The sequence below is a fragment of the Cygnus olor genome, chromosome 15, assembly GCF_009769625.2.
Source record: "Cygnus olor isolate bCygOlo1 chromosome 15, bCygOlo1.pri.v2, whole genome shotgun sequence".
Classification (NCBI taxonomy): Eukaryota; Metazoa; Chordata; class Aves; order Anseriformes; family Anatidae; genus Cygnus; species Cygnus olor.
The window spans coordinates 16,801,744-16,829,123 of NC_049183.1; the positions used below are offsets into that span (position 1 = coordinate 16,801,744).

General features: G+C 48.1%; 2 protein-coding genes and 3 long non-coding RNA genes across 7 annotated transcripts in view; 3 read left to right on the top strand and 2 right to left on the bottom strand.

Moving 5' to 3' along the window:
- Positions 1 to 21: 21 nt before the first annotated feature.
- On the top strand, positions 22 to 17,114 carry TEX47 (testis expressed 47). Of its 3 annotated transcripts, none has more exons than XM_040574102.1 (7): positions 22 to 132; positions 394 to 463; positions 1,327 to 1,430; positions 1,819 to 1,883; positions 2,332 to 2,533; positions 2,650 to 2,809; positions 16,909 to 17,114. In XM_040574102.1, the coding sequence occupies exons 1-7, from the start codon at positions 37 to 39 to the stop codon at positions 16,920 to 16,922; spliced, it is 711 nt and encodes a 236-aa protein (XP_040430036.1). In that variant the 5' UTR covers positions 22 to 36; the 3' UTR covers positions 16,923 to 17,114. The 3 variants fall into 3 exon arrangements, with proteins under 3 accessions (XP_040430036.1, XP_040430035.1, XP_040430037.1); XM_040574101.1 differs by lacking the exon at positions 16,909 to 17,114 and adding an exon at positions 3,145 to 3,426; XM_040574103.1 differs by lacking the exon at positions 16,909 to 17,114 and adding an exon at positions 3,221 to 3,426.
- On the bottom strand, positions 4,429 to 4,877 carry LOC121078232. Its single transcript, XR_005824503.1, has 2 exons — positions 4,789 to 4,877; positions 4,429 to 4,488 (listed from the first exon to the last, which is right to left on the bottom strand). It is a non-coding gene; the product is annotated as an uncharacterized LOC121078232 (long non-coding RNA).
- LOC121078229 lies at positions 5,515 to 7,012 on the top strand. The gene is made up of 3 exons (XR_005824501.1): positions 5,515 to 5,815; positions 6,041 to 6,194; positions 6,859 to 7,012. It is a non-coding gene; the product is annotated as an uncharacterized LOC121078229 (long non-coding RNA).
- Positions 10,857 to 12,838, top strand: LOC121078230. The gene is made up of 3 exons (XR_005824502.1): positions 10,857 to 11,185; positions 11,403 to 11,471; positions 12,593 to 12,838. It is a non-coding gene; the product is annotated as an uncharacterized LOC121078230 (long non-coding RNA).
- Positions 17,112 to 27,380, bottom strand: part of ARHGAP17 (Rho GTPase activating protein 17) — a 42,414-nt gene continuing 32,145 nt past the window's right edge. The window contains 4 exon segments of the mRNA XM_040574097.1: positions 17,112 to 18,033; positions 22,983 to 23,594; positions 23,990 to 24,153; positions 26,176 to 26,418. Of these exon segments, the coding sequence (XP_040430031.1) occupies positions 17,903 to 18,033; positions 22,983 to 23,594; positions 23,990 to 24,153; positions 26,176 to 26,418 (1,150 nt within the window). The 3' untranslated portion in view covers positions 17,112 to 17,902.

The following is a 27,380-nucleotide window of genomic DNA, read 5'->3' on the forward strand; positions in this document are numbered from 1 at the left end:
GCTGAGGGGCCCCGGCCCCAGCCCCGCGGCGCGGCCATGGCGGCGGCCCAGCGGGACTCGGCGGAGCCCGCGGCGCTGGAGCGGCAGAACCTCCTGGCACTGCAGCAGCTGCGGCGGCACGGCAAGGAGCGGGTGGGGGCGGGGCCGGGGGCGGGGCGAGAGGGACCACGCCCTGCTCTGACCACGCCCCATCCCGCCCCACCCTGGTCGCGCCCTGACCCCACCCCACCCTGCCCTGCTCTTGCCCTGACCCCGCCCTGCCCCAACCCCACCCTGACCCCGCCCTGCTCTGCACCAGCCCTGCCCTGACCCCACCCCATCCTGCCCCACCCTAGCCCCACCCCGACCCCGCCCTGACCATGCCCGGCCCTGACCCCACACCTCTCAGCACAGGCCCGGCTCCCCCTGCACCGGCTGCTGGTGACGGCGCGGCTGGGCGAGGCGGCGGCGGAGGAGGTGGCAGGTGCGTGGTGGGGACCTGGGTGCGTGGCAAGCGCTGCCTCCCCCCTCTTGTTTCTTCCTCTTCGCTCGGGACATGCCCCGGGGCACGGTACTGCTGTACAGTGCAGCAGAACTGCTGCCGAGTTGGAGCAAATACCGTGTGCTAAAGCTCTTCGTGCTGCACGTGCACAGAGTGACACAATGGGCAGCATGGAGCAGGGATGCATACAGGACCTGTCGTAGCACATGAAATAAGAGAGCACCATTTTTGTTAGAGCATATAGAGAGAATTATCACTTAGGAATCCTTCCTAAGGAAATAAGACAGGACAATTAGAAACCCTGAGGGAGAGCAAGACTATTTTTGCAGTATGATACAGTTTTTACAAACAACTTACAAGCATGACTTTCTCAGCCATCTTAAAGTAAATGGTTTTTTTCTGGTGAGTGAGATACATTAAGACAGGTACTTAAAATTGCATCAGTTTGTGCCAATGCTGAGCACAGGCAAGAATCCGACTCCGCCTACAAAACTACTGAAGTGCTCCACATTTGAGGCCTTCAGGTGGTGCATCTACAGCAGCCAACATGTAACTTCATCAGTCGAGTAAACAAGTGCTGATAGAAATTGGAGGCTTCAGCTGCACTAAGTGGTGCAGGATTTGGTGTGGTTTTACGAGCTAACACGAATTGTGTCACTGCATATGTGAAGAAGGGAATCCCATGTTAACGATACTTTAACATTCCTTCTGAATACTAAAAGCATAATTTGTAAATCTGTTGTCTGTGGCAGCAGAGAGTGCACAGAACAGAACAAACGACACATGCTGCTGGAACTATCACTATAAGCAGTTTGACAAACTGCCAGTTTCTCTTTTGAAACAAGGTTATCACAGAAGATTGTTTGAATATGCCTCAAAGCACAACTCAAGAGAACCAGTCTCAGGTCTGCTTCTTCTCTGTTCCAGCTATGTTCTTCATGTAGTGGAGGTAAGTTAAAGAAATTCCTGGTGGGATCCAACTTCAGTTCATCTTTGTACAAACATGGCTTCCAAAATCCAGCAACTACAGATGCGTAACCACCTCTTCCTCCATACACTGGCCTAATGTAAGAACTAAGACCTGAATAATGGTGAGGTGGTTTCCAAAGCTTACCTCTGAAACTTGCTCCACCTCATACTTCTGATAACTGCCCCAGAACAGTAATTTGACAGAAAGAGATGACATGTTCCATCAAATGTAATAAGAATGTGCTTTGTTTGCAATGTCTGGGACTAAAAGAGAAAGCTAAAAGAGGGGAAGATGATAAGTTATTTTTGTATTCACAAATTATTTTGTAATATGCAATTCCATAAAAACTCTACCCATTCCTCGGCAGTCTTGCAGCAGCACAATACATCTTATCATCCGAGATCTAGCTTCTCTCCAAGATCAAGGTCCCAGGTAAGCGGTTCCCATTAGCTTCTCCAAAAGAAAATTGTAACAGAAGTGGTAGAATGCTCCCTTTAAGGTTAAACTGAACATTAGCTATGGTTACATACCCTTCTTAGTAACCATTTGTGTACCTGCGGAGTACAGTACCACCATCCCACTCCTGCATTTGTTTACTAAATCCCTACTGCTCTTCTGCTCATTTTTTACCCTCCCATCCAACCAGTCCACTTGAGACCCTTGCCCAGTTGTTAGGGTGCAACTGGAAACAGCTTCTGCTGGAGGATCTGCAAGGTGGACGGCCCGGGGTGGGAGGGTTGCTGCACGCCCCAGGTGTACAGTGCTCTAGCATAGCATTAGGCCTGCAGACGCCATGTTGTCACATGGTTTATGAAACTTGAATGTGTTTTGATATAAAATCCTTGCTGCTGTAAGGATGGATTTCACTCTTTCCGCTCAGTGCTTTACTTCAGGACATTAAAGTTGCAGTGGTAGCACATAACATCCCCACCAGACTGTTCCCAGACTGGTATGTGAGAGTGGTGACATCTCCTGTGACACAACCACAAGACACAACAGAGTCACAGCCTGCAGAAGGGACAGTCACAGAGTGCCTTAGTCTCCTGTTCAGAGTGGCAGCCTGCACACCAAAACCTGCCGAGGTAAGCTCAAGATACTCGAGCTGTAAGAAACTTCCCCGGTTGCCCCCCCCCCAGCAATGGCAGCAACCTGCCATCCCCTGTGCCGCCTGCCCTGACACACGATGCGTATTCGCAAGGACGACAGCGAGGACACGACCGACAGTCCACACACTCTTGCACCCAAGCTGCTGATCCCGGCAGAGACAATTAGCTGTTTGTGCAGAGCCGAAGAATGTGCAAGCCCAGGAGACTTCCTGAGAATGTATCTAAGTCCTTTACAACTTGCCCTGGATTCAGGTACGCTGCACACAGTTTTAGGGATGAGCATCCCATTTAGTCACATGGCTGCAGTTCTGCCTCATGCCACTGAACTTGGAGGTAGAAGAGCTCGTTACGGGGCTGGAGCGGTGACCCGCTACCAGCAGGTGCCTTCCCTCCCAAGGCGCACCTGAGCAGAGGGCAGGGGGCAGCCAGGCTCTTTCTGATGCGGCATCAAGGACAGCGCAGCCAAAACGCGTGGAGTTTGTCACCAAGAGCCATGCGTCCCCTGGGGAACGCAGTTAACTTCATTAGTTATGGGAGTGTTACCCCCAGGGACTGATTTCCTCTTCTGCCCCACCTCCTGTTCCCAGAAACAGTATGGCCCGTTCCCTCCCACTTCTCTGCATGATCCAGGCTGTGCCCAGCGCTTCTCCCGGCGGTTCCGAGGGATCCCCGCATGACAGAAGTGGCACGTTCAGTCCCAGGCCATGTCTTCTGCAGCCCGTGAAAGAAGAGCACGCGGAGCAGGCAGCGCCCCGCTAGCTGCAGAGCCCTGGGGAGGAGCACACGGCCTCCAGGGCAGAACTTTGCTTCTGACGGAGTGCGAACCACAGGTGCTCCGTGTGCACGCCAATAAACAGGCCTCTGGCTGACAATGGATGGTCTCTTGAGTGGGTCACGGCTGATTTGTGGCAGCGATGCCATCCCTGGGTGCAGGTCCACATCTTGCAGGCAGCCCCAGGCCAGGCTGAGGGTGCCACTGCCCTGTGGCCGGGCACTCCTGGCTGGTGGCTGCCAGGGCCCTGCCGCAGCCCCGAGCTCCACATCCAGGTGAGCTCTGGCCAGCACCACCCATCCGTGACCTGGGCAGAAAGGGGTGACGGGGGTCGATGGGGGCAGAGGGAGGGCAGAGAGCACCTGCAGGGCTCTGAGGCCAGGACAGGCCCACTGCAACTCCACCTGAGTACCTCCGCTCCCCGCGGGCATGGAGCCCACTGCACATGGGGCTGGTGGTGGCCGCAGGCAGAGCTCTGGCATGGGCCCAGCAGCAGCTGCTCCCTCCTGGCACCACACCCCCTGAACATGCGCTGGCTTCACACAGTGCTGCCTAACAGTCACCTTTGCACCCCCAGCACCCTCCTGAGCCCTGTCATATGCAAGCTCACAACCTGAGGTTTGTCCCAAGATCTTTATGGGAGGTTCATGTGGCGATATCAGCTGCAGCTCTAAGTGTTCAGCTTCATCCCAGCTCAAGATGCCACAGTCCGTGGAAGAGGTGCTCTCATTTCTCCAGGCTGCTGCTGCTAGCAGCAACATATTTTAAAACCTTCAGCTCATGGGTGCCCTGAAAAATCAGAGCTTGTGCCAGGGGATGCACCTCCAGAAGTGGCACACCCAGGAAGAGATGCTGTGGGACTGCACAGCACTATCCAAATGCAGCGTTTTCACAGCTCCTACCCTGCTGACAGGTGGGTCTTTAAGCACTGCGACTTCGGTATCAAGGCCATCTCTTTCTTTTCAGCTGAAAAAGATGGTTTCAGTACCAAAATCTTTATTTTCAAATGTTCCCTAGTGAATTCATCATTTGACCCAAGTATTCCTCAATAATTTCAAAAAAAAACCAATTCAGTGATTTCAGCAGTTGCCCCGTGTATCCCCAAGAAGCGTTCTTATTCAGCTCCTCTTCAGCTCAGGTCCAGCTCTTCTCTCTCAGCCTCTTCCCAGGGAGTTCAGCTCTTGCCCCCTTTCCCTCAACAGGATTAAAAAGAAACTCAGTGATTTCAGCTGTTGCCCCATATTTCCCCCAAAAAGCTTTATTATTCGGCTCCTCAAGCTCAGGTCCAGCTCTTCTTCCTCAGCCTCCACCCAGGGAGTTCAGCTTTTGCCCCAAGTTTCCCCCCAAAGGTTAAATACACAACTCACAGTCAGTGATTTCAGCTGTTGCCCCATGTTTCCCCAAAACAGCTTTATTATTCAGCTCCTCTTCAGCTCAGGTCCAGCCCTTCTTTCTCAACCTCTTCCCATGGAGTTCAGCTCTTCCCCAAGTTTCCCCCCAAAGGTTTAAAAAGAAACTCACAGTCAGTGATTTCAGCTGTTGCCCCATGTTTCCCCCAAAAGCTTTATCATTCAGCACCTCTTCAGCTCAGGTCCAGCTCCTCTTTCTCAGCTCTTTCCCATGATTTCACCATTTGCTCCCCTATGTCCTCTCTTGAATGCAGACTCTTAGCTCCCACCCAAGTACTTCAGCTCTTGCCCATTTCCCCAGAAGAATTAAAAAAAACAAAACAAAACAACTCACAGTCAGTGATTTCAGCTGTTGCCCCATATTTCCCCCAAAAGCTTTATTATTCAGCTCCTCTTCATTTCAGGTCCAGCTCCTCTTTCTCAGCTCTTTCCCATGATTTCACCTTTTGCTCCCCCATTTCCTCTCTTGAATGCGGACTCTTAGCTCCCACCCAAGTACTTCAGCTCTTGCCCATTTCCCCAGAAAAACTAAAAAAACAAACAAACAAACAACTCATAGTCAGTGATTTCAGCTGTTGCCCCATGTTTCCCCAAAAAGCTTTATTATTCAGCTCCTCAGCTCAGGCCCAGCTCTTCTTTCTCAGCTCCTTCCCCATGATTTCACCTTTTGCTCTCCTATTTCCTCTCCTAAATCTGGTGTCTTAGCTTGTACCCAACTATTTCAGCTCTTGCCCATTTCCCCAGAAAAATTAAAAAGAAAACAAAACAAAAAACACAACTCACAGTCAGTGATTTCAGCTGTTGCCCCATGTTTCCCCAAAAAGCTTTATTATTCAGCTCCTCTTCAGTTCAGGTCCAGCCCTTCTTTCTCAGCTCTTTCCCATGATTTCACCTTTTGCTCCCCGATTTCCTCTCCTAAATCTGGTGTCTTAGCTTGTACCCAAGTATTCCAGCTCTTGCCCATTTCCCCAGAAAAATTAAAAAAAAAAAAAAAAACACAACTCACAGTCAGTGATTTCAGCTGTTGCCCCATGTTTCCCCAAAACAGCTTTATTATTCAGCTCCTCTTCAGCTCAGGTCCAGCCCTTCTTTCTTAGCTCTTTCCCATGATTTCACCTTTTGCTCCCCCATTTCCTCTCTTGAATGCGGACTCTTAGCTCCCACCCAAGTACTTCAGTTCTTGCCCATTTCTCCAGAAAATTAAAAACCAACAACAGAAAAAAAAACACTCATAGTCAATGATTTCAGCTGTTGCCCCATATTTCCCCCAAAAAGCTTTATTATTCGGCTCCTCAAGCTCAGGTCCAGCTCTTCTTCCTCAGCCTCCTCCCAGGGTGTTCAGCTTTTGCCCCAAGTTTCCCCCCAAAGGTTAAAAACTCAACTCACAGTCAGTGATTTCAGCTGTTGCCCCATGTTTCCCCCAAAAGCTTTATTATTCAGCTCCTCTTCAGCTCAGGTCCAGCTCCTCTTTCTCAGCTCTTTCCCATGATTTCACCTTTTGCTCCCCTATTTCCTCTCTTGAATGCAGACTCTTAGCTCCCACCCAAGTACTTCAGCTCTTGCCCATTTCCCCAGAAAAATTAAAAAAAAACACAAAACAACTCTCAGTCAGTGATTTCAGCTGTTGCCCCATGTTTCCCCCAAAAGCTTTATTATTCAGCTCCTCTTCAGTTCAGGTCCAGTTCTTCTTTCTCAGCTCCTTCCCCATGATTTCACCATTTGCTCTCCTATTTCCTCTCCTAAATCTGGTGTCTTAGCTTGTACCCAACTATTTCAGCTCTTGCCCATTTCCCCAGAAAATTAAAAAAAAAAACAACAACTCACAGTCAGTGATTTCAGCTGTTGCCCCATGTTTCCCCAAAACAGCTTTATTGTTCAGCTCCTCTTCAGCTCAGGTCCAGCCCTTCTTTCTTAGCTCTTTCCCATGATTTCACCTTTTGCTCCCCCATTTCCTCTCTTGAATGCGGACTCTTAGCTCCCACCCAAGTACTTCAGTTCTTGCCCATTTCTCCAGAAAATTAAAAACCAACAACAGAAAAAAAAACACTCATAGTCAATGATTTCAGCTGTTGCCCCATATTTCCCCAAAAAAGCTTTATTATTCGGCTCCTCAAGCTCAGGTCCAGCTCTTCTTCCTCAGCCTCCTCCCAGGGTGTTCAGCTTTTGCCCCAAGTTTCCCCCCAAAGGTTAAAAACTCAACTCACAGTCAGTGATTTCAGCTGTTGCCCCATGTTTCCCCAAAAAGCTTTATTATTCAGCTCCTCTTCAGCTCAGATCCAGCCCTTTTCTTAGCTCTTTCCCATGATTTCACCTTTTGCTCCCCCATTTCCTCTCTTGAATGTGGAGTCTTAGCTTGTACCCAAGTATTTCAGTTCCTGCCCATTTCTCCAGAAAATTAAAAAAAAAAACCAACAACAGAAAGAAAACACTCATAGTCAATGATTTCAGCTGTTGCCCCATATTTCCCCCAAAAGCTTTATTATTCGGCTCCTCCAGCTCAGGCCCAGCTCTTCTTTCTTAGCTCTTCCCTATGATTTCACCGTTTGCTCTCCTATTCCTCTCCTAAATCTGGTGTCTTAGCTTGTACCCAAGTATTTCAGCTCTTGCCCATTTCCCCAGAAAAATTAAAAAGAAAACAAAACGAAAAACACAACTCACAGTCAGTGATTTCAGCTGTTGCCCCATGTTTCCCCCAAAAGCTTTATTATTCAGCTCCTCTTCAGTTCAGGTCCAGTTCTTCTTTCTCAGCTCCTTCCCCATGATTTCACCTTTTGCTCTCCTATTTCCTCTCCTAAATCTGGTGTCTTAGCTTGTACCCAACTATTTCAGCTCTTGCCCATTTCCCCAGAAAATTAAAAAAAGACAACAACTCACAGTCAGTGATTTCAGCTGTTGCCCCATGTTTCCCCAAAACAGCTTTATTGTTCAGCTCCTCTTCAGCTCAGGTCCAGCCCTTCTTTCTTAGCTCTTTCCCATGATTTCACCTTTTGCTCCCCCATTTCCTCTCTTGAGTGCGGACTCTTAGCTCCCACCCAAGTACTGCAGTTCTTGCCCATTTCTCCAGAAAATTAAAAACCAACAACAGAAAAAAAAACACTCATAGTCAATGATTTCAGCTGTTGCCCCATATTTCCCCAAAAAAGCTTTATTATTCGGCTCCTCAAGCTCAGGTCCAGCTCTTCTTCCTCAGCCTCCTCCCAGGGTGTTCAGCTTTTGCCCCAAGTTTCCCCCCAAAGGTTAAAAACTCAACTCACAGTCAGTGATTTCAGCTGTTGCCCCATGTTTCCCCAAAAAGCTTTATTATTCAGCTCCTCTTCAGCTCAGGTCCAGCTCCTCTTTCTCAGCTCTTTCCCATGATTTCACCTTTTGCTCCCCTATTTCCTCTCTTGAATGCAGACTCTTAGCTCCCACCCAAGTACTTCAGCTCTTGCCCATTTCCCCAGAAAAATTAAAAAAAAACACAAAACAACTCACAGTCAGTGATTTCAGCTGTTGCCCCATGTTTCCCCCAAAAGCTTTATTATTCAGCTCCTCTTCAGTTCAGGTCCAGTTCTTCTTTCTCAGCTCCTTCCCCATGATTTCACCATTTGCTCTCCTATTTCCTCTCCTAAATCTGGTGTCTTAGCTTGTACCCAACTATTTCAGCTCTTGCCCATTTCCCCAGAAAATTAAAAAAAAACAACAACTCACAGTCAGTGATTTCAGCTGTTGCCCCATGTTTCCCCAAAACAGCTTTATTATTCAGCTCCTCTTCAGCTCAGGTCCAGCCCTTCTTTCTTAGCTCTTTCCCATGATTTCACCTTTTGCTCCCCCATTTCCTCTCTTGAATGCGGACTCTTAGCTCCCACCCAAGTACTTCAGTTCTTGCCCATTTCTCCAGAAAATTAAAAACCAACAACAGAAAAAAAAAACACTCATAGTCAATGATTTCAGCTGTTGCCCCATATTTCCCCCAAAAAGCTTTATTATTCGGCTCCTCAAGCTCAGGTCCAGCTCTTCTTCCTCAGCCTCCTCCCAGGGTGTTCAGCTTTTGCCCCAAGTTTCCCCCCAAAGGTTAAAAACTCAACTCACAGTCAGTGATTTCAGCTGTTGCCCCATGTTTCCCCCAAAAAGCTTTATTATTCAGCTCCTCTTCAGCTCAGGTCCAGCCCTTCTTTCTCAGCTCTTTCCCATGATTTCACCTTTTGCTCCCCTATTTCCTCTCTTGAATGCAGACTCTTAGCTCCCACCCAAGTACTTCAGCTCTTGCCCATTTCCCCAGAAAAATTAAAAAAAAAAACAAAACAACTCACAGTCAGTGATTTCAGCTGTTGCCCCATGTTTCCCCAAAACAGCTTTATTATTCAGCTCCTCTTCAGCTCAGGTCCAGCCCTTCTTTCTTAGCTCTTTCCCATGATTTCACCTTTTGCTCCCCGATTTCCTCTCTTGAATGCAGACTCTTAGCTCCCACCCAAGTACTTCAGCTCTTGCCCATTTCCCCAGAAAAATTAAAAAAAAACACAAAACAACTCACAGTCAGTGATTTCAGCTGTTGCCCCATGTTTCCCCCAAAAGCTTTATTATTCAGCTCCTCTTCAGTTCAGGTCCAGTTCTTCTTTCTCAGCTCCTTCCCCATGATTTCACCTTTTGCTCTCCTATTTCCTCTCCTAAATCTGGTGTCTTAGCTTGTACCCAACTATTTCAGCTCTTGCCCATTTCCCCAGAAAAATTAAAAAAAAAAACAAAAAAACACAACTCACAGTCAGTGATTTCAGCTGTTGCCCCATGTTTCCCCCAAAAGCTTTATTATTCAGCTCCTCTTCAGCTCAGGTCCAGCTCCTCTTTCTCAGCTCTTTCCCATGATTTCACCTTTTGCTCCCCTATTTCCTCTCTTGAATGCAGACTCTTAGCTCCCACCCAAGTACTTCAGCTCTTGCCCATTTCCCCAGAAAAATTAAAAAAAAACACAAAACAACTCACAGTCAGTGATTTCAGCTGTTGCCCCATGTTTCCCCCAAAAGCTTTATTATTCAGCTCCTCTTCAGTTCAGGTCCAGTTCTTCTTTCTCAGCTCCTTCCCCATGATTTCACCATTTGCTCTCCTATTTCCTCTCCTAAATCTGGTGTCTTAGCTTGTACCCAACTATTTCAGCTCTTGCCCATTTCCCCAGAAAATTAAAAAAAAACAACAACTCACAGTCAGTGATTTCAGCTGTTGCCCCATGTTTCCCCAAAACAGCTTTATTATTCAGCTCCTCTTCAGCTCAGGTCCAGCCCTTCTTTCTTAGCTCTTTCCCATGATTTCACCTTTTGCTCCCCCATTTCCTCTCTTGAATGCGGACTCTTAGCTCCCACCCAAGTACTTCAGTTCTTGCCCATTTCTCCAGAAAATTAAAAACCAACAACAGAAAAAAAAACACTCATAGTCAATGATTTCAGCTGTTGCCCCATATTTCCCCCAAAAAGCTTTATTATTCGGCTCCTCAAGCTCAGGTCCAGCTCTTCTTCCTCAGCCTCCTCCCAGGGTGTTCAGCTTTTGCCCCAAGTTTCCCCCCAAAGGTTAAAAACTCAACTCACAGTCAGTGATTTCAGCTGTTGCCCCATGTTTCCCCAAAAAGCTTTATTATTTAGCTCCTCTTCAGCTCAGGTCCAGCCCTTCTTTCTTAGCTCTTTCCCATGATTTCACCTTTTGCTCCCCCATTTCCTCTCTTGAATGTGGAGTCTTAGCTTGTACCCAAGTATTTCAGCTCTTGCCCATTTCCCCAGAAAAATTAAAAAAAAAAAAAAAAAAAAACAACTCACAGTCAGTGATTTCAGCTGTTGCCCCATGTTTCCCCAAAACAGCTTTATTATTCAGCTCCTCTTCAGCTCAGGTCCAGCTCCTCTTTCTCAGCTCTTTCCCATGATTTCACCTTTTGCTCCCCTATTTCCTCTCTTGAATGCAGACTCTTAGCTCCCACCCAAGTACTTCAGCTCTTGCCCATTTCCCCAGAAAAATTAAAAAAAAAAACAAAACAACTCACAGTCAGTGATTTCAGCTGTTGCCCCATGTTTCCCCCAAAAGCTTTATTATTCAGCTCCTCTTCAGTTCAGGTCCAGTTCTTCTTTCTCAGCTCCTTCCCCATGATTTCACCTTTTGCTCTCCTATTTCCTCTCCTAAATCTGGTGTCTTAGCTTGTACCCAACTATTTCAGCTCTTGCCCATTTCCCCAGAAAAATTAAAAAAAAAACAAAAAAACACAACTCACAGTCAGTGATTTCAGCTGTTGCCCCATGTTTCCCCCAAAAGCTTTATTATTCAGCTCCTCTTCAGCTCAGGTCCAGCTCCTCTTTCTCAGCTCTTTCCCATGATTTCACCTTTTGCTCCCCTATTTCCTCTCTTGAATGCAGACTCTTAGCTCCCACCCAAGTACTTCAGCTCTTGCCCATTTCCCCAGAAAAATTAAAAAAAAACACAAAACAACTCTCAGTCAGTGATTTCAGCTGTTGCCCCATGTTTCCCCCAAAAGCTTTATTATTCAGCTCCTCTTCAGTTCAGGTCCAGTTCTTCTTTCTCAGCTCCTTCCCCATGATTTCACCATTTGCTCTCCTATTTCCTCTCCTAAATCTGGTGTCTTAGCTTGTACCCAACTATTTCAGCTCTTGCCCATTTCCCCAGAAAATTAAAAAAAAACAACAACTCACAGTCAGTGATTTCAACTGTTGCCCCATGTTTCCCCAAAACAGCTTTATTATTCAGCTCCTCTTCAGCTCAGGTCCAGCCCTTCTTTCTTAGCTCTTTCCCATGACTTCACCTTTTGCTCTCCTATTTCCTCTCCTAAATCTGGTGTCTTAGCTCCCACCCAAGTACTTCAGCTCTTGCCCATTTCCCCAGAAAAATTAAAAAAAAACACAAAACAACTCACAGTCAGTGATTTCAGCTGTTGCCCCATGTTTCCCCAAAAAGCTTTATTATTCAGCTCCTCTTCAGCTCAGATCCAGCCCTTTTCTTAGCTCTTTCCCATGATTTCACCTTTTGCTCCCCCATTTCCTCTCTTGAATGTGGAGTCTTAGCTTGTACCCAAGTATTTCAGTTCTTGCCCATTTCTCCAGAAAATTAAAAAAAAAAACCAACAACAGAAAGAAAGCACTCATAGTCAATGATTTCAGCTGTTGCACCATATTTCCCCCAAAAGCTTTATTATTCGGCTCCTCCAGCTCAGGCCCAGCTCTTCTTTCTTAGCTCTTCCCTATGATTTCACCTTTTGCTCCCCTATTTCCTCTCCTAAATCTGGTGTCTTAGCTTGTACCCAACTATTTCAGCTCTTGCCCATTTCCCCAGAAAAAACTAAAAAAACAAACAAACAACTCATAGTCAGTGATTTCAGCTGTTGCCCCATGTTTCCCCCAAAAGCTTTATTATTCAGCTCCTCAGCTCAGGTCCAGCTCTTCTTTCTCAGCTCCTTCCCCATGATTTCACCATTTGCTCTCCTATTTCCTCTCCTAAATCTGGTGTCTTAGCTTGTACCGAACTATTTCAGCTCTTGCCCATTTCCCCAGAAAAATTAAAAAGAAAACAAAACAAAAAACACAACTCACAGTCAGTGATTTCAGCTGTTGCCCCATGTTTCCCCCAAAAGCTTTATTATTCAGCTCCTCTTCAGCTCAGGTCCAGCCCTTCTTTCTTAGCTCTTTCCCATGATTTCACCTTTTGCTCCCCCATTTCCTCTCTTGAATGTGGAGTCTTAGCTAACACCCAAGTACTGCAGTTCTTGCCCATTTCTCCAGAAAATTAAAAAAAGAACCAACAACAGAAAAAAAAACTCATAGTCAATGATTTCAGCTGTTGCCCCATATTTCCCCCAAAAAGCTTTATTATTCGGCTCCTCAAGCTCAGGTCCAGCTCTTCTTCCTCAGCCTCCTCCCAGGGTGTTCAGCTTTTGCCCCAAGTTTCCCCCCAAAGGTTAAAAACTCAACTCACAGTCAGTGATTTCAGCTGTTGCCCCATGTTTCCCCAAAAAGCTTTATTATTCAGCTCCTCTTCAGCTCAGATCCAGCCCTTTTCTTAGCTCTTTCCCATGATTTCACCTTTTGCTCCCCCATTTCCTCTCTTGAATGTGGAGTCTTAGCTTGTACCCAAGTATTTCAGTTCCTGCCCATTTCTCCAGAAAATTAAAAAAAAAAACCAACAACAGAAAGAAAACACTCATAGTCAATGATTTCAGCTGTTGCCCCATATTTCCCCCAAAAGCTTTATTATTCGGCTCCTCCAGCTCAGGCCCAGCTCTTCTTTCTTAGCTCTTCCCTATGATTTCACCGTTTGCTCTCCTATTCCTCTCCTAAATCTGGTGTCTTAGCTTGTACCCAAGTATTTCAGCTCTTGCCCATTTCCCCAGAAAAATTAAAAAAAAAGAAAACAAAAAACACAACTCACAGTCAGTGATTTCAGCTGCTGCCCCATGGTTCCCCCCCAAAAGCTTTATCATTCAGCACCTCTTCAATTTAGGTCCAGGTTTTCTTTCTCAGCTCCTGTTCTATGACTTCAACTCTTGTCCCTGTTTCCCTCATTAACAATAAATTTTACATCCTACCTTTTTTCTTCCAGCACGTTTATCTTGACAACTCTATTCTTCCACATCTGCTGTCCAGCTCCTGCTATCTGTTTAACTCAAACTGTACACATCAGTACCAGACACCCGTCGCACGCATTGGAATTTCACGTTTTTCCTCTGGTCCACCTCCTTTTTTTTCTTGGCTTCTGACACCTGTCGATTTTTTTTTTTTTTTTAGAAAACCACAAATCAGTCACGATCGTTACCGAAATTCACATTAGATGCCCGCCGCCGCGCCCCGCCGGGCGCCCGCCCGGCCGCCCGCCGCCGCGCCCCCGCCGGGCGCCCGCCCGGCCGCCCGCCGCCGCGCCCCGCCGGGCGCCCGCCCGGCCGCCCCGCCGCCGCGCCCCCGCCGGGCGCCCGCCCGGCCGCCCGCCGCCGCGCCCCGCCGGGCGCCCGCCCGGCCGCCCGCCGCCGCGCCCCGCCGGGCGCCCGCCCGGCCGCCCGCCGCCGCGCCCCGCCGGGCGCCCGCCCGGCCGCCCGCCGCCGCGCCCCGCCGGGCGCCCGCCCGGCCGCCCGCCGCCGCGCCCCGCCGGGCGCCCGCCCGGCCGCCCGCCGCCGCGCCCCGCCGGGCGCCCGCCCGGCCGCCCGCCGCCGCGCCCCGCCGGGCGCCCGCCCGGCCGCCCGCCGCCGCGCCCCGCCGGGCGCCCGCCCGGCCGCCCGCCGCCGCGCCCCGCCGGGCCGCCCGCGCCCGCCGCCGCGCCCGGCCGGGCGCCGCCCGGCCGCGCGCCGCCGCGCGCCCGCCCGGCCGCCCGCCGCCGCGCCCGCCGGCGCCCGCCCGGCCGCCCGCCGCCGCGCCCCGCCGGGCGCCCGCCCCGGCCGCCCGCCGCCGCGCCCCGCCGGGCGCCCGCCCGGCCGCCCGCCGCCGCGCCCCCGCCGGGCGCCCGCCCGGCCGCCCGCCGCCGCGCCCCGCCGGGCGCCCGCCCGGCCGCCCGCCGCCGCGCCCCGCCGGGCGCCCGCCCGGCCGCCCGCCGCCGCGCCCGCCGGGCGCCCGCCCGGCCGCCCGCCGCCGCGCCCGCCGGGCGCCCGCCCGGCCGCCCGCCGCCGCGCCCCGCCGGGCGCCCGCCCGGCCGCCCGCCGCCGCGCCCCGCCGGGCGCCCGCCCGGCCGCCCGCCGCCGGGCGCCCGCCCGGCCGCCCGCCGCCGCGCCCCGCCGGGCGCCCGCCCCGGCCGCCCGCCCGGCCGCCCGCCGCCGCGCCCCGCCGGGCGCCCGCCCGGCCGCCCGCCCGCCGCGCCCCGCCGGGCGCCCGCCCGGCCGCCCGCCGCCGCGCCCCGCCGGGCGCCCGCCCGGCCGCCCGCCGCCGCGCCCCGCCGGGCGCCCGCCGGCCCGCCCGCCGCCGCGCCCCCATTCCTCCCAGTACCTAAGAACCTGCTCGCTTTGCCTACGCTCAACTCACCCCGTTCTGCTGCCGCCGCCGCCGCAGCTATTTTCATCCGTCACCGTCGTCGTCGTTTTCACACTGTGACAGCTGTTTCCCCACGTGCTAAATTTCACACCCTCGGCCCCGCCCCGCGCTAGGTCACAGCCAATCCCTGACCTCAGCAGCTACATCTGGAACCAATCCCGTCCCGCCTCGCTCCGTCCAATCCCTGCCTCGGCCCTCTCAGGCCGGGCCCGCCTCCCACCCCGCCTTGTCCCGCCCCGCCCAATCATTGCCTACAGCAACTCCCTGCCCACCCAATCCGGTCTCGCTCGGCCTCGCTCTGCCCAATCCCGGCCCTGACTCTGTCAGTTCGGCCCCGCCCCCTCGCCTGTCGCGTCCGTGGCGCCGCAGCGCTGCCGCCCGCCCGTCAGGGTCCGCCGGGGACTGTCCCGGGACCGCGGCCCCGCCGTGCTCGCTCCTGGCGCGACGGGAGTTTGTCAAGGGCCCGCTCCCTCCCCCAACAGCCCCACAGAGGCGGTGTTCGGTGTCCGGGCGGGGCGCGGAGGGAAACGGGCCGGACGCCCCGGGAGGGGGCGAGACGGGACGGTACGGGAGGGACGGTACGGGACCGGGCTCCCCGTGCCTCTGCCGGGCTGCGTCTCCAGGACGCTGGTGGCAGGGAGGGCTCCCCAGGCGGCCGGGCCGCAGCGAGCCCTGACGGGACGGGCAGGGTCGGGAGGCAGCTCCGGCCTGACAGGGCGGGCACCGGGGTCGGGCGGATCGGGGCCGGCGGGCCGGGACACGGTGGGGAGCGGCATGGGCGGGGCGGGGCGGGGCGGGGCGGGGGCTGCCGGGGGCCGGGCTCGGTGAGCGGGGCCAGGCGGGGCGGGGCGGGGCGGGTCCATCCTGATAGGGCTCGGACGATGATTGGGCGGTGCGGAGCCGCGCCTGAAAAGGGGCGGGTCCATCCTGACAGGGCTCGGACGATGATTGGGCGATGCGGAGCCGCGCCTGAAAAGGGGCGGGTCCATCCTGACAGGGCTCGGACGATGATTGGGCGGAGCGGAGAAGCGCCTGACAAGGGGCGGGTCCATCCTGACAGGGCCAGGACGATGATTGGGCGGAGCGGAGAAGCGCCTGACAAGGGGCGGGTCCATCCTGACAGGGCCAGGACGATGATTGGGCGGAGCGGAGAAGCGCCTGACAAGGGGCGGGTCCATCCTGACAGGGCCAGGACGATGATTGGGCGGAGCGGAGAAGCGCCTGACAAGGGGCGGGTCCATCCTGACAGGGCCAGGACGATGATTGGGCGGAGCGGAGAAGCGCCTGACAAGGGGCGGGTCCATCCTGACAGGGCCAGCACGGGGATTGGGCGGGGCGGGGCCGCGCGCGACGAGGGGCGGGGCCGGCCTGACGGGGCGGGGCGTGGAGGTTGCAGGGCGGGGCGGTGACGCCGGGCCCGTGGGGGGGCGGGGTCCGGCCTGGGCCGTGTGCAGACGCCGAGCGCCGGGAGCGGCCCCGAGCCGCGGGTCCGGTCGCAGCGCGCCGGGGTGGGCCGGGGACAGCCGGGCTGTGCAGAACGCCCCCAGTTTCCCCCCCGCAGCACGCCACAGCCGCACCGCCTTCCGAGCAGGCCTGCAGGCACGGGCACCCGGCGGGAGCCCGGGGGCGGCGCGGCAGCGTTACAAAACCGCCCCGTCAGGGCCCCGCCGGGTTGCTCCGTGCCCGCCCTGTGGCCGACCGGGGCCCCGGGAGCGCCACGCGCGGGTCGCGCTGCCCGCGGGGCTCTGCTGCTGCGGCCCCCCCGCGTGACGGCAGGGGCCCTGCGGACCCTGGGGAGCGCCGAGCTGCGGGGCTGGGTCGGTAACCGGGCTGAAACCGATCGGGGAGCAGCGCAGGGCTCAGGGGTTCGGAATGCTCGTTACGGGGCTGGAGCGGTGACCCGCTACCAGCAGGTGCCTTCCCTCCCAAGGCGCACCTGAGCAGAGGGCAGGGGGCAGCCAGGCTCTTTCTGATGCGGCATCAAGGACAGCGCAGCCAAAACGCGTGGAGTTTGTCACCAAGAGCCATGCGTCCCCTGGGGAACGCAGTTAACTTCATTAGTTATGGGAGTGTTACCCCCAGGGACTGATTTCCTCTTCTGCCCCACCTCCTGTTCCCAGAAACAGTATGGCCCGTTCCCTCCCACTTCTCTGCATGATCCAGGCTGTGCCCAGCGCTTCTCCCAGCAGTTCCGAGGGATCCCCGCGTGACAGAAGTGGCACGTTCAGTCCCAGGCCATGTCTTCTGCAGCCCGTGAAAGAAGAGCACGCGGAGCAGGCAGCGCCCCGCTAGCTGCAGAGCCCCGGGGAGGAGCACACGGCCTCCAGGGCAGAACTTTGCTTCTGACGGAGTGCGAACCACAGGTGCTCCGTGTGCACGCCAATAAACAGGCCTCTGGCTGACAAAAGATGGTCTTTAATTTTTATAAACGTTCACCAACCGATGCATCAAACCACATGTTCAAAGTTCTTTCAAAATTCAACCATTTTCAATGAAAGCACAAAAAAAACACTTCCACAGTTTTACCTCAGAACTCTTGCAAGTTTCACATAAACAAAAGCAGGCTTGGTTAATACAAATAACTATGAAATAAGTATTAAGTATTGATCATTGAGTAGCAATGAAATGATTAAAGATACAGTAAGTTTCCTTCTACAGTATGACAGTCCTTCAAGGCACTAGAATACGTCCACAGTTTTGATGAGGCAACTGATAACCAGCAGTCACCACCAGCACTCCGGCATTTTTTGGTTCTTGTTTTTAAAAAGAATCTGCAGCAAATCAGTGAGGGAATGTCTCTTGCAAGGCATCTCCTTGTAATGTCTTAAGAACTAGAAATAAAAGTCTAACCATGACATTAAAAAGATTATTTCCATAATACATGCGCTTTAAATAACTAATGTTTTGCTTCTTAATCGTTTGGAATATTTGCTAATACCAGTTGTATTAGCAGCAATTATGCTTCCTATGCAAGTTTCTGCATTAATTAATTTCTTCTATCCACGATTCTGAAAAACATTGTTGAGACACAGATCATTCAACTTCTTCTGAATGGCTCAATCACTTTTGCAGTGACTCACAAGCCAGAACTCTACACAGGTTTGCCATTTTGTCAGAAGAAGCTTTTCACTGTTAAGTCTGTTAGTTTTCCCACCAGGAGAGGAAAGTACAAAAAGTTTAAGAGTTTCCTCTATAGAGCAGTGCTTTCCGTATCATTGTCAACATCTAGCGTGAGATGGTTGTGCAGTTCTTTGCTCGCTGTCTCTGTAAGAAGCTCTGAAGAAGCGTTTTGAAGTGGTTCTTGAATACTGGAATTAGAGTCTGCACAAAAAATGAAACAGCAAATTTAGCAGTCTGGACAGTGACATCGCATTCAATAGTGTATTTCTGGTGCATTTCCTTAGAAAGAAAAGGGAAAGGAAAGATCAACAAAGGCTCTGCTAACAGAGGGCTGGAACATATGTGCATGTGCACACAAAAACAGGAAAAGGCTAAGCCAAACTAAAAATCTAATCTTTGGGTTGCTTCTCCTCCATACCTTTATTTTAGGTACATTAAGAAAAGCACTTATTTCTGAAGAATGGAAGGAATCAAGTGTGATTTAATATCACATTCCTCAAATCCCCACAGGAGTGATATTATACTCCAGACAGTAATATCAAAAACAGGATTGCCACTCAGCATAAAATTTGGCACCTAGGCCATCATCCAAGTAAACATCACCTAAGACTTGTAGAAGTGATGAGTACATGTTCAGATCAATAAATCCAAATAAACAGCTTGCTTTTAAACTAAGGTGACATCAACAGGAATCTTGTAAAGACTTTGAATTGTATCTTAAGCATTAAAGTCTTAACTTTAGTACAGAAGTTACGTTGTAAATGTTCAAGTTGAAAACTTTTGAGCTAAGTGACATGGAAGAGGCCAAAGCATATAGAGAACAGAAGTCTTGAGTGCAGCCTCCCCCACTTCTTTCTTAGGCCCACTGCATAAGGCTGGCTGGCACTCCTGTAATTTGCAGTAATTCTGTAGTGACACAGCTAATATAACAGCTGGAACTGTACCATATTGTTTCCTGACACCAACTGACTTGTCTTGCACAGGACAGTCAAATGTGCACTACTAGAACATTCACAAAACCTTTATTCTAGGATTAATGCTTTCTGTGAGGTGCGAACCATACATTTTCTCCCAAGTCCTGTATTAAAATTTTAGTGGTAAATAAAAAAAATCCAGAAGGCACAGAACAAAACACCGATACTGTTACGACTTGTTAAATGCCATCCACCAGGGTGAATCTTTAAAAAAGACTCCTCTCCCCAGCCCCCATTCTCATTCTGAAGACCAGTGCCCTGCTTGCAGGACTGTGAACAAGGCTGTGTTGTGTCTACAGGAAGACACATGTTCAGTAGACCTTTGATAGCAATGAAGAAAATAACTACTGTGGCTACTTTAAAATCAAACCTTTTCACTTCGCCTCACATTCACAATATTTGAACTAAAACCCTGCTGATCCATGAAACCAAACTTCCTAACATCAGCAGCTCCCCTTTATCCCAACTATGATGCTTGTTTCTACAACGGATAAAAATGTAAGTACTTTCAAAGCTAGCTGATTTGTTTTTAACTTTAGATTTTTTTTTTAGGCATTTTCACTATTGTTATTAGAAGCTCCATTACACAGAAGAATAAACTGCTGTTATGCAATTTCCCAAAGTCTTACACAGTTCTTACTCAAAATGTTCCACAACAAGCTGGGCCCTAGAAGAGGTGAGCACAGAATCCAAATAGCAGAGATCCTGCACCCTAATATCTATCATTACCTACAGTACTGCTGAATTTTCATTTAAAATACGATTCAAAAGATGTACTTCAACTTTAGAAGCAGACACAGAAGTTCTCCCTACCACTACTGCATACTCAAGGATGAATCAGAAGAGGAGGTATCTGAAAGTGTGACATGACACAGGAAAGGAATGTGTGATAAACAACAGTACAGCTAACATTGAATATAAAATGAACCACTGTACTAAAACCACGGATTTCTATGTGATTTTCTGTAAGTGGAAAAAGTACAACGTGAAACTGCCCAGTCAAAACATGAATTTTACACATTCTTCTCTCCAGTACTTTTAGTACGTTAATGTAAAAGCAAGCATAAAACAGCCATGCTTTTTGCATGCCACACTAATGATAATACAAGCAAGCAGTGTTATTTGTGACGGGTTAGTAGTGGGCATTAGCACACACATGATTATGAATCAGCAACATTTTTGGCCAATCATATGCCTTTTCCTTACCATTGAACTTTCCAATACAGTTCATACTGAATGCAGGTCAAACATCTAGATTATTTAATAAAATTTTTGATTAGAATATTCTTTCCAAGGGCTCATAACTTCAATACCATAAATAGAATTTGAGACATTACTGTCCAGTATACGGACAAAGGAATTCATTATCCTGAAAATGGTTCAGAATTCCAGTTCTGATATAAGGAAGTTTGCTTACAACTTATTTTTGGCTTCCATAATTCCTGTTTTCCCTTGCTTCACTATTTAAGGTTAAAATTAAAAATTGCTATTTCACACTGTGAATTAGATAAGACAGTTTATGGTATCAGACTGTTTAAAAATAAACGCTTACGTGTGTAAATGTTAGAGCAGACACTCTTACATAATATGCAGTGATGTTAATTCATAGCAACTATTAATTCTTTTCTAAAAACAGATTGATCTGGAAAAGTTGGATGATCCTGCACTGAGTGTACTGCTGTAAGTAAGTTTGGCTATTGCTTTAAATGTTCTCTTTTTTTTTTTTGGTGGAAGGTTTTTGTTTGTTTTCCAAGACACACTAAATTTTTAAGGTTCCTTTACCAGCTTTGCTAAAGAATGATTCTTCATCAGCTTTCCTTTACTGACTCTCCTGCATGGTAGCTTTCATACTATTGCTTACCATATACAACTTACATGGCCAATTTGCTAAGGTTTGCACTTGGGAGGAATGATATTAAGTCTTCTCAATTTCAACATTTTCAGGTTAATAATCTGTTCTTAATTTCAGTATTATTTTTTAATTTATTCAAAGTACAAGACAGCTGTGTATCTCATGCCTGTAATGACTGAAAATGGACTGTCCCTGAAATTCAACACTAAAACTTGTAATTTACAAGTTTTTACAACAATTTACAATCCTCTGGTCAATTCACAATTGTTCTCATATGGCAGATGCTTTGTTTGTGTAACTTAAACTCCTCCACTAATTAAGCAGCCCCCTGCAGACCAGCTGTATATTGTTTAGAATGCAAGTATTTCTCCAGTTACATTAGGGTAAAACAAATCTTGTTTGTCTGCTATCATTAGAACAGTTTCCCTCAGAACCAGAAAAATTCCAAAATGAAAACAAGCATAGTCAACGTATGAAACATGACTTCGAAATTAAGTTAAAGTCTTTGCTTGAAGTTTGACTCATCAGCACAGTTCCCACTCTCAACTTATTTGCAAGCACTGTAAAGATCCCAAACTTAGCCTTATTTCTGAATTCTAATATTAATAGAATGCTAATTTAAGAGTCTTTCCTGTAAGCAGTCAAATCTTGAGATTATTCAGGAATGTAGCTTTAACTTTTCCAGCCTGCCATGCAGTTGGTATCTTAAAAAGGTAGCATTTCCAAACCATTATCCATGAACAATAAGATTATTAACGTGCTGTTTGGCAGCTGCGATTGAACAGACTAGTACTATTAGTGAGACTGGAGCTGACAGAATGCAAATGCAAACATGCCAGAATGCAGATGCTGCTGCATCTGCAAAGGGGTTTAGTCACAGGAATGTGTGTTTTGCCAAATAAATTCCAAGTAGTTAAAAATAACTGAAAACCTAAAGTGAAAGCTACATTAAAATGCAACCACAAAATACTGAAGGAAAAAACATGAGCTGCAATATTTGCCTGCACTGATGAGAAGAAACCTCATTTTATATGGGTCACTGCTTCACACCTGGTAACTGTGTGAAGTGTTATTCAAAATAGTTATTTTTATGATTTGTTCTGAAGTATAAATTAATGTTCACAGGACTATTAAAATTAAGCATAGGGCCTAATATCTCTTACAACCAGAATGATATGTAGTAATGAAATAACATACAGAGTTGACAGAGAGCACATATTCCAAAGCGCATATACAAAATAAAGCTACAAAAAAAATATTGCTGTGCAGGAGCATTTTAGCTTATATTGCATGTTTCTAGTAAGTACAAACCTTATTCGCAGTAACCATCCCCACCTGTGAAGGCATCATGGGGTAAAGCTATTAGGCAACAGAATTTATACTTTGCATTCCAAAACATTAGTCTTATTGTACAGAAGCTGCAGTGTCATTAGAAAATTTTAACCATTATTGAATATAAGTAAAATTAAAAGCGTTAGTATTTTACATTATCTTTTCCTTCAGAACTTCCTAAAATAAACCTTTCAGGAGAACATTTCGAGATCTGCTAGCTTTTATTGTCTTTAGCAGTTAATTTTTTTTCCAAGACTTAAATTAACATTACCCCTATCAAGGTAATAACTACAAACTTCATGAAGTTCCTGTGAGAACATAGAAAATTGGTCTCTAATTCATGAATGTCTCAAAGCACAAAAAAGTCTGCGTTTAAAACATGAAGATCTATCTAGAAATTGGCCTAAGATACACAGTTAAATGCACTTGATTCTTCAGCTTCTGGATGTCTGACTTAAAAGGACATCAGAAGGCTTCATTCTCACAGGGTAGAACATCCTCTGTGTTAGTACCTTTCCTATTAGAACATGTATGTATGAGTGACTACATTGCTAATTTATTATCTCCCGTGTATCCTGAAATATACTGTCCTTGGCTGCATCTTCTCTCTCCTCCAAGTATTTGTCTTTTCAACAACAAAGGCGTAAGCCTGAGACTGCCACAGTGGTGCCAAGGCCGGAGAAAGCCCTGCAGAGCTGGTTGCTATACTAGTGTCTTGCTTCCCAAGCAGGAAGAAAAAAAAGCAAGCTACTGCACACTTCTTCCCAAGCACTTCTGCCTCAAGAATGAAGACATTCACTATCTGGGGAAGATGTCCCAAAACCTGTTCTGTGCACGGGGAATGTGAGCATTTTATTTTAACTGAAAATCAGCAATTTTGTATTCTAACTGGTACTTGTCCTTTTCAGTTTTTCGTAAAAAAATTACAGCTACAGACATTTTCTTCATTCCTGGTCCCTGAGGAGACACCGAATATGAAGGAAGCCACTCACCTGTTACTATTTTGGAAGCTGTTTGGGTGGGATTTGCAATAATACCATCTCCAGCCAGCTGAGAAGGAGGATGAGGCGGAGGGGGAATACTAGGTCTGTTTCTGGGTTTAGGCACTGGCCGTGGCCTTGGCAGTGTGCCACTGTGAGGTGGAGAGTGAGACTGAGAGGTTTCTTGAGTAGATGACTGTGACGATGGGGAACTAGTACTATGTTTTCCTAGAGGGGGTGTATCGGGTGGTGTTGGAGTCTGCGGAGGAGTGTAACAGGGCTGCTCTGGTCCGTGCTCACTGCTGGCTGCAGCAGGAGGAGATGCTTGACTGTTTGATTTGGGCTGCAGTGGAGGAGTAGCCTGTGTTGGGGGCTGTGGTGGTGGATGGCTGGGAGCTTGTATTGGGGAAAGGCTGCTGGAGTATCGCCGAGGTGCAGAAACCTGGGAGCTGGAGGTCTGGGCTGCTCCTTGGTTTGCATGCTGGGCAGGAGGAGAAGAACTTCTGGCAGGTGGTTTTGGTGAGATAGAAGGTGGCTGAGCAGCTGAGGCAGAGCTCTGGCTTGCTGGCTGCCCTGGTGGTGGGTTGGCTGGCTTGGGAGGTGCTGGTGCAGGCTTTTTAACAGCTGTGAAGATAAAAGGTGAGATTTCATGGTTGAATGTTGTAAAACCAAACTCCTGAAAAAAAAAAAAAGGAGTTAGTAGCTCTAAACAACCCTTAAGTACATTATCAAAATCGAGTACTGTATTATCAAATAAAAGTGGTTATCAGTAGGAAGCTACAGAAACACATATACTGGTTTACTAACCAACAGCCTTTGAGTGATTTCATTAAAAGTGTTGGTAACATTACTACCAGCATTCCAAAGATTCATTTAGCTAGGCCTTAGTGAAATGCAAAGGAACTAAACCATTATCTGGAATAAAGGAAGAGATACGGGTAAAGTTATTTTACAAAGCATTTTTGCAGTATGTAAAGAATTGGAACTTAATGCTTCGAAAAACAAATGAAAAAACACACCTCTCCTCATTGAATGGGGACTGGGACCTGCTGCATTCTGTGGCTGATTAACAGAAAGCTGATTAGTGCTACTTGCTGACTGGTTTTGGACAATGCTCGCATGCCCACCGTTTCTCACAGGTGGAGGAGTAGCTGAAGACGCGTTGTCCTTAGGTTTTGAGGTACTGAAAATTAAAAATCCTAAATTAGAAGCTGATTACAAAATGCCTTGTTCAGATCAACTGCATCAATTACAGTTCACATTATCAACTGTGCTCCAGTTGTGACCCTCAAACACCTCAGAAAATTTACTGAGGAACTAAACACTGCTAGAACTATTCAAACAAGTCACGAGTAGGCTTCACATAAACCTGTACAAAAGATCCATTACCAAACTAAATCAGGAATCCAAGTAGTTTTACAGTGCTGCAATACCTGTTTGAATTACAATACTGGTATTTTATTTAGAGCGCAGTCTCCATGCTAGAGCACCCTCAGTGCATTTTGTAGGTCCTTTAATAAGAGTCCCAACAAATAAGTTCATATAAAATTACTTCTCCCATTTCCTCAATCAAATATAACCATCATCCCTGCAACTGCTGGCCTTCTCAGAATATTGTCACAGCATCACATCCAATTCACTGGCAGTTATCTGGTAGATGTAGTTACCAAGGACTAGGCACTCTGTGAAGCTCTCCCAGGAAAACAAAAGACACAAACCAACTTGCTACATACAACACACAGACGAAGCAGATGTGGTCCTCACTGAAGTCTGTGGGGCCTTCGAAAGCCCTCAGGAGGCCTAAGGGACTGAAAACGCTGGGGGTGTGGAGGGAGCCGTGTTTCCTTACTCACTGGCTGAACTTCTCTCCACCCTATCTGGAATTAAGCTTTTACCTCACTGCCCCTGATCAAGGGAGACCAGAACTCATCTGAGGGAACAATCCCAGTAAAAACTTTGAGATTCACACAAGGACAACTCGGTTTTTTCTTCCTGACTTCTGGTTATGAAGACAGTAGAACTGGGGGGAAATGAAACACTTGGGTATGAAGCAGACAAGGTGATGCTTGGCAGCACCTCCTCCTCTTCCTATGCACTTTGTCTTTACTCATTTCTGCTTTTAGCATCTCTTGCAGCATCTCGCTCATCTCAAAAGGACAAACACCTTTCAATCACTTTTATTGACACATTACAACCCTAACTTCTCCAGATACTGTTATTAAATTGCAAGTACTTGCATGCAGAGTTTGTGCAGATTTAAAATGTAGCTTTTAGACACTACGCTCAAGGTTTCGTTTTAGCTGCCTCGACCACAAGATACATCTGTGGAGGAAATACTAGTCTACAGGGGATATCTGAATGAGATGTTTTCTTAAAAATGTCATCTGGAACCAAAAGCTATATGCAAAAGAATCAGTGCTGCATAAAACTCGATGGTGGTGGCTTAATGTATGATGCTGTGCAAGAGATTCATGTTTGGAGAGCATTACAGGCATTTTTACGTGGTTTGCTACATCCCTCAGACCTCAGGCATATTGAAAGCAAAATGCAGCTTTCACCATACATGAAGATAAGAGTCAAGGCTACTGCAATTATTCTTGAAGTCCATGTATCCTAATACTGAGGACATGACTGCAAAGAGTTTCAATAGTAAATAAATAACAAAACTCATATACGTGCTTATCCTAAAGAAACTAATACAGAAATATGATAAACTGACTTCCAGTTTTCTAGCAAGTAAGTCTGGTCACCACTAAGACTTGCTACAGACAAAAAGACAAATAACCAATGTCCAGATAACATGTACAAGAAGCAACAAACAAGACCACCTGGTTTCTAGTATTGCCACTGGCAGGTTTTGTTCTTTCAGCAGCAAACTGACAGTCATACTATATGAATACTTCTAGAGTACGACTTGGAAAGGTCAACGGGGGCAGTAAAAGTACAGTCTTTTTTAGTATTTTTCAAGATCTTTTCCCCCAGGAATTTTTTTGTAAGATCGATTCTAGAACAGACATTCAAATTAAGGTCATAAATATAGATAGCAAGAGAGCTCTTCTGTAGCACTTCTGCCCACATCTGAGAAGGCTTTGCACATGACAACATGCCTTCTAATTACAAGAGGTGCCTGGTGAAGCAGATACAGCTGACATAATCAGTTTGCTGCTGAAGCAGCCTGCCAAGCCGCTGAAGCAATACCTCTTACCTGACATCCTCATTTCCTTGACTTTGTAACTGTTCTGCTGTGCCAGCAGAGAGAGCAAAACCAGCACCTACTGGGCTTGTTTCAGCCACAGCAGCTTGTGAGTGCTGCTCCGCTCCAGACTGAGCCAGCACGCCAGCCTCTGTGGGTGGAAGTGGTGGCTGGAAAGCTGGGGATGTGTGCTTTCTATTTATAGTGCCACATCTCCGAGGATTTGCTTGGAAGTCCATAACCTTGACACCAAAGCTACAGAAAGAAGAGAGAGTAAACACACCACACCAGCCAACACCAGGTAACTAAAGCAGCAGGACAACTGGATGTTACAACCCACGAAGACAAGTGCAACCCCTGCTGCTTAGCATGCAAAGCAGCAACAAGGAAAGCTTCAGTTTTCTGCATATAACACCATTAATGTTAAGACATGCAACACTACTTGGCTTATCTGCACAGAGGGGTAAACTAAACAAAAGTGGAACAAGCTACTCAATTACATTTGAAGACAGACATTGACGACAATGAGGTCAAAACACTCAGTAATTTTACATGTAAATACATACATTTCCTTTCACACCAGAGTATTTCCTCTTTAAATATAGTGCATAATAGAAACAAAATCGATGTATTGAAACCTCTACGCTGCTGCACAGATTTCAAGATAGATAAAGAAAACCACTAGGATATATGCTTCCATGATTTGCATCATTCAAAGAGAAAAAAGAACCCCTATTTAACTATAAACAGACTAAAATTCTAATGGATTTTAGAATGTGTATAGTATATTCATTTTAGAACCAAATTTTATTCCAGTTGCATTCAAGACTGAATCCTGACTTGACTTTCTTCTGCTCCTTCTGTCAGTAATGATAAATTTGCATGTGGCTAGCCACAAACACTTAGGTAACATTTCAACATTTGCATAAACAGCTAAAAACAAAACAGCACATCACTTTCATATTCATGGTATGAGTAATAATAAATGAGTGTTATACTACATGTTATATGGGAAAACAGCATGTTTTATTTTTATTTTTTAGCATTCTACTATTTGCTGTGGCATACTGTACCATCTTCAAATCAGAAGTCTGATCATGAAGGCACCAGGTAACACCACCTCAGCTTATGGGCTTTGAAAAGAAGCCATGGAATATCAGAAGTTAGATACTGATAGATGTTACTATATACAGTGTTTCACTGGATTTTAGACCCCC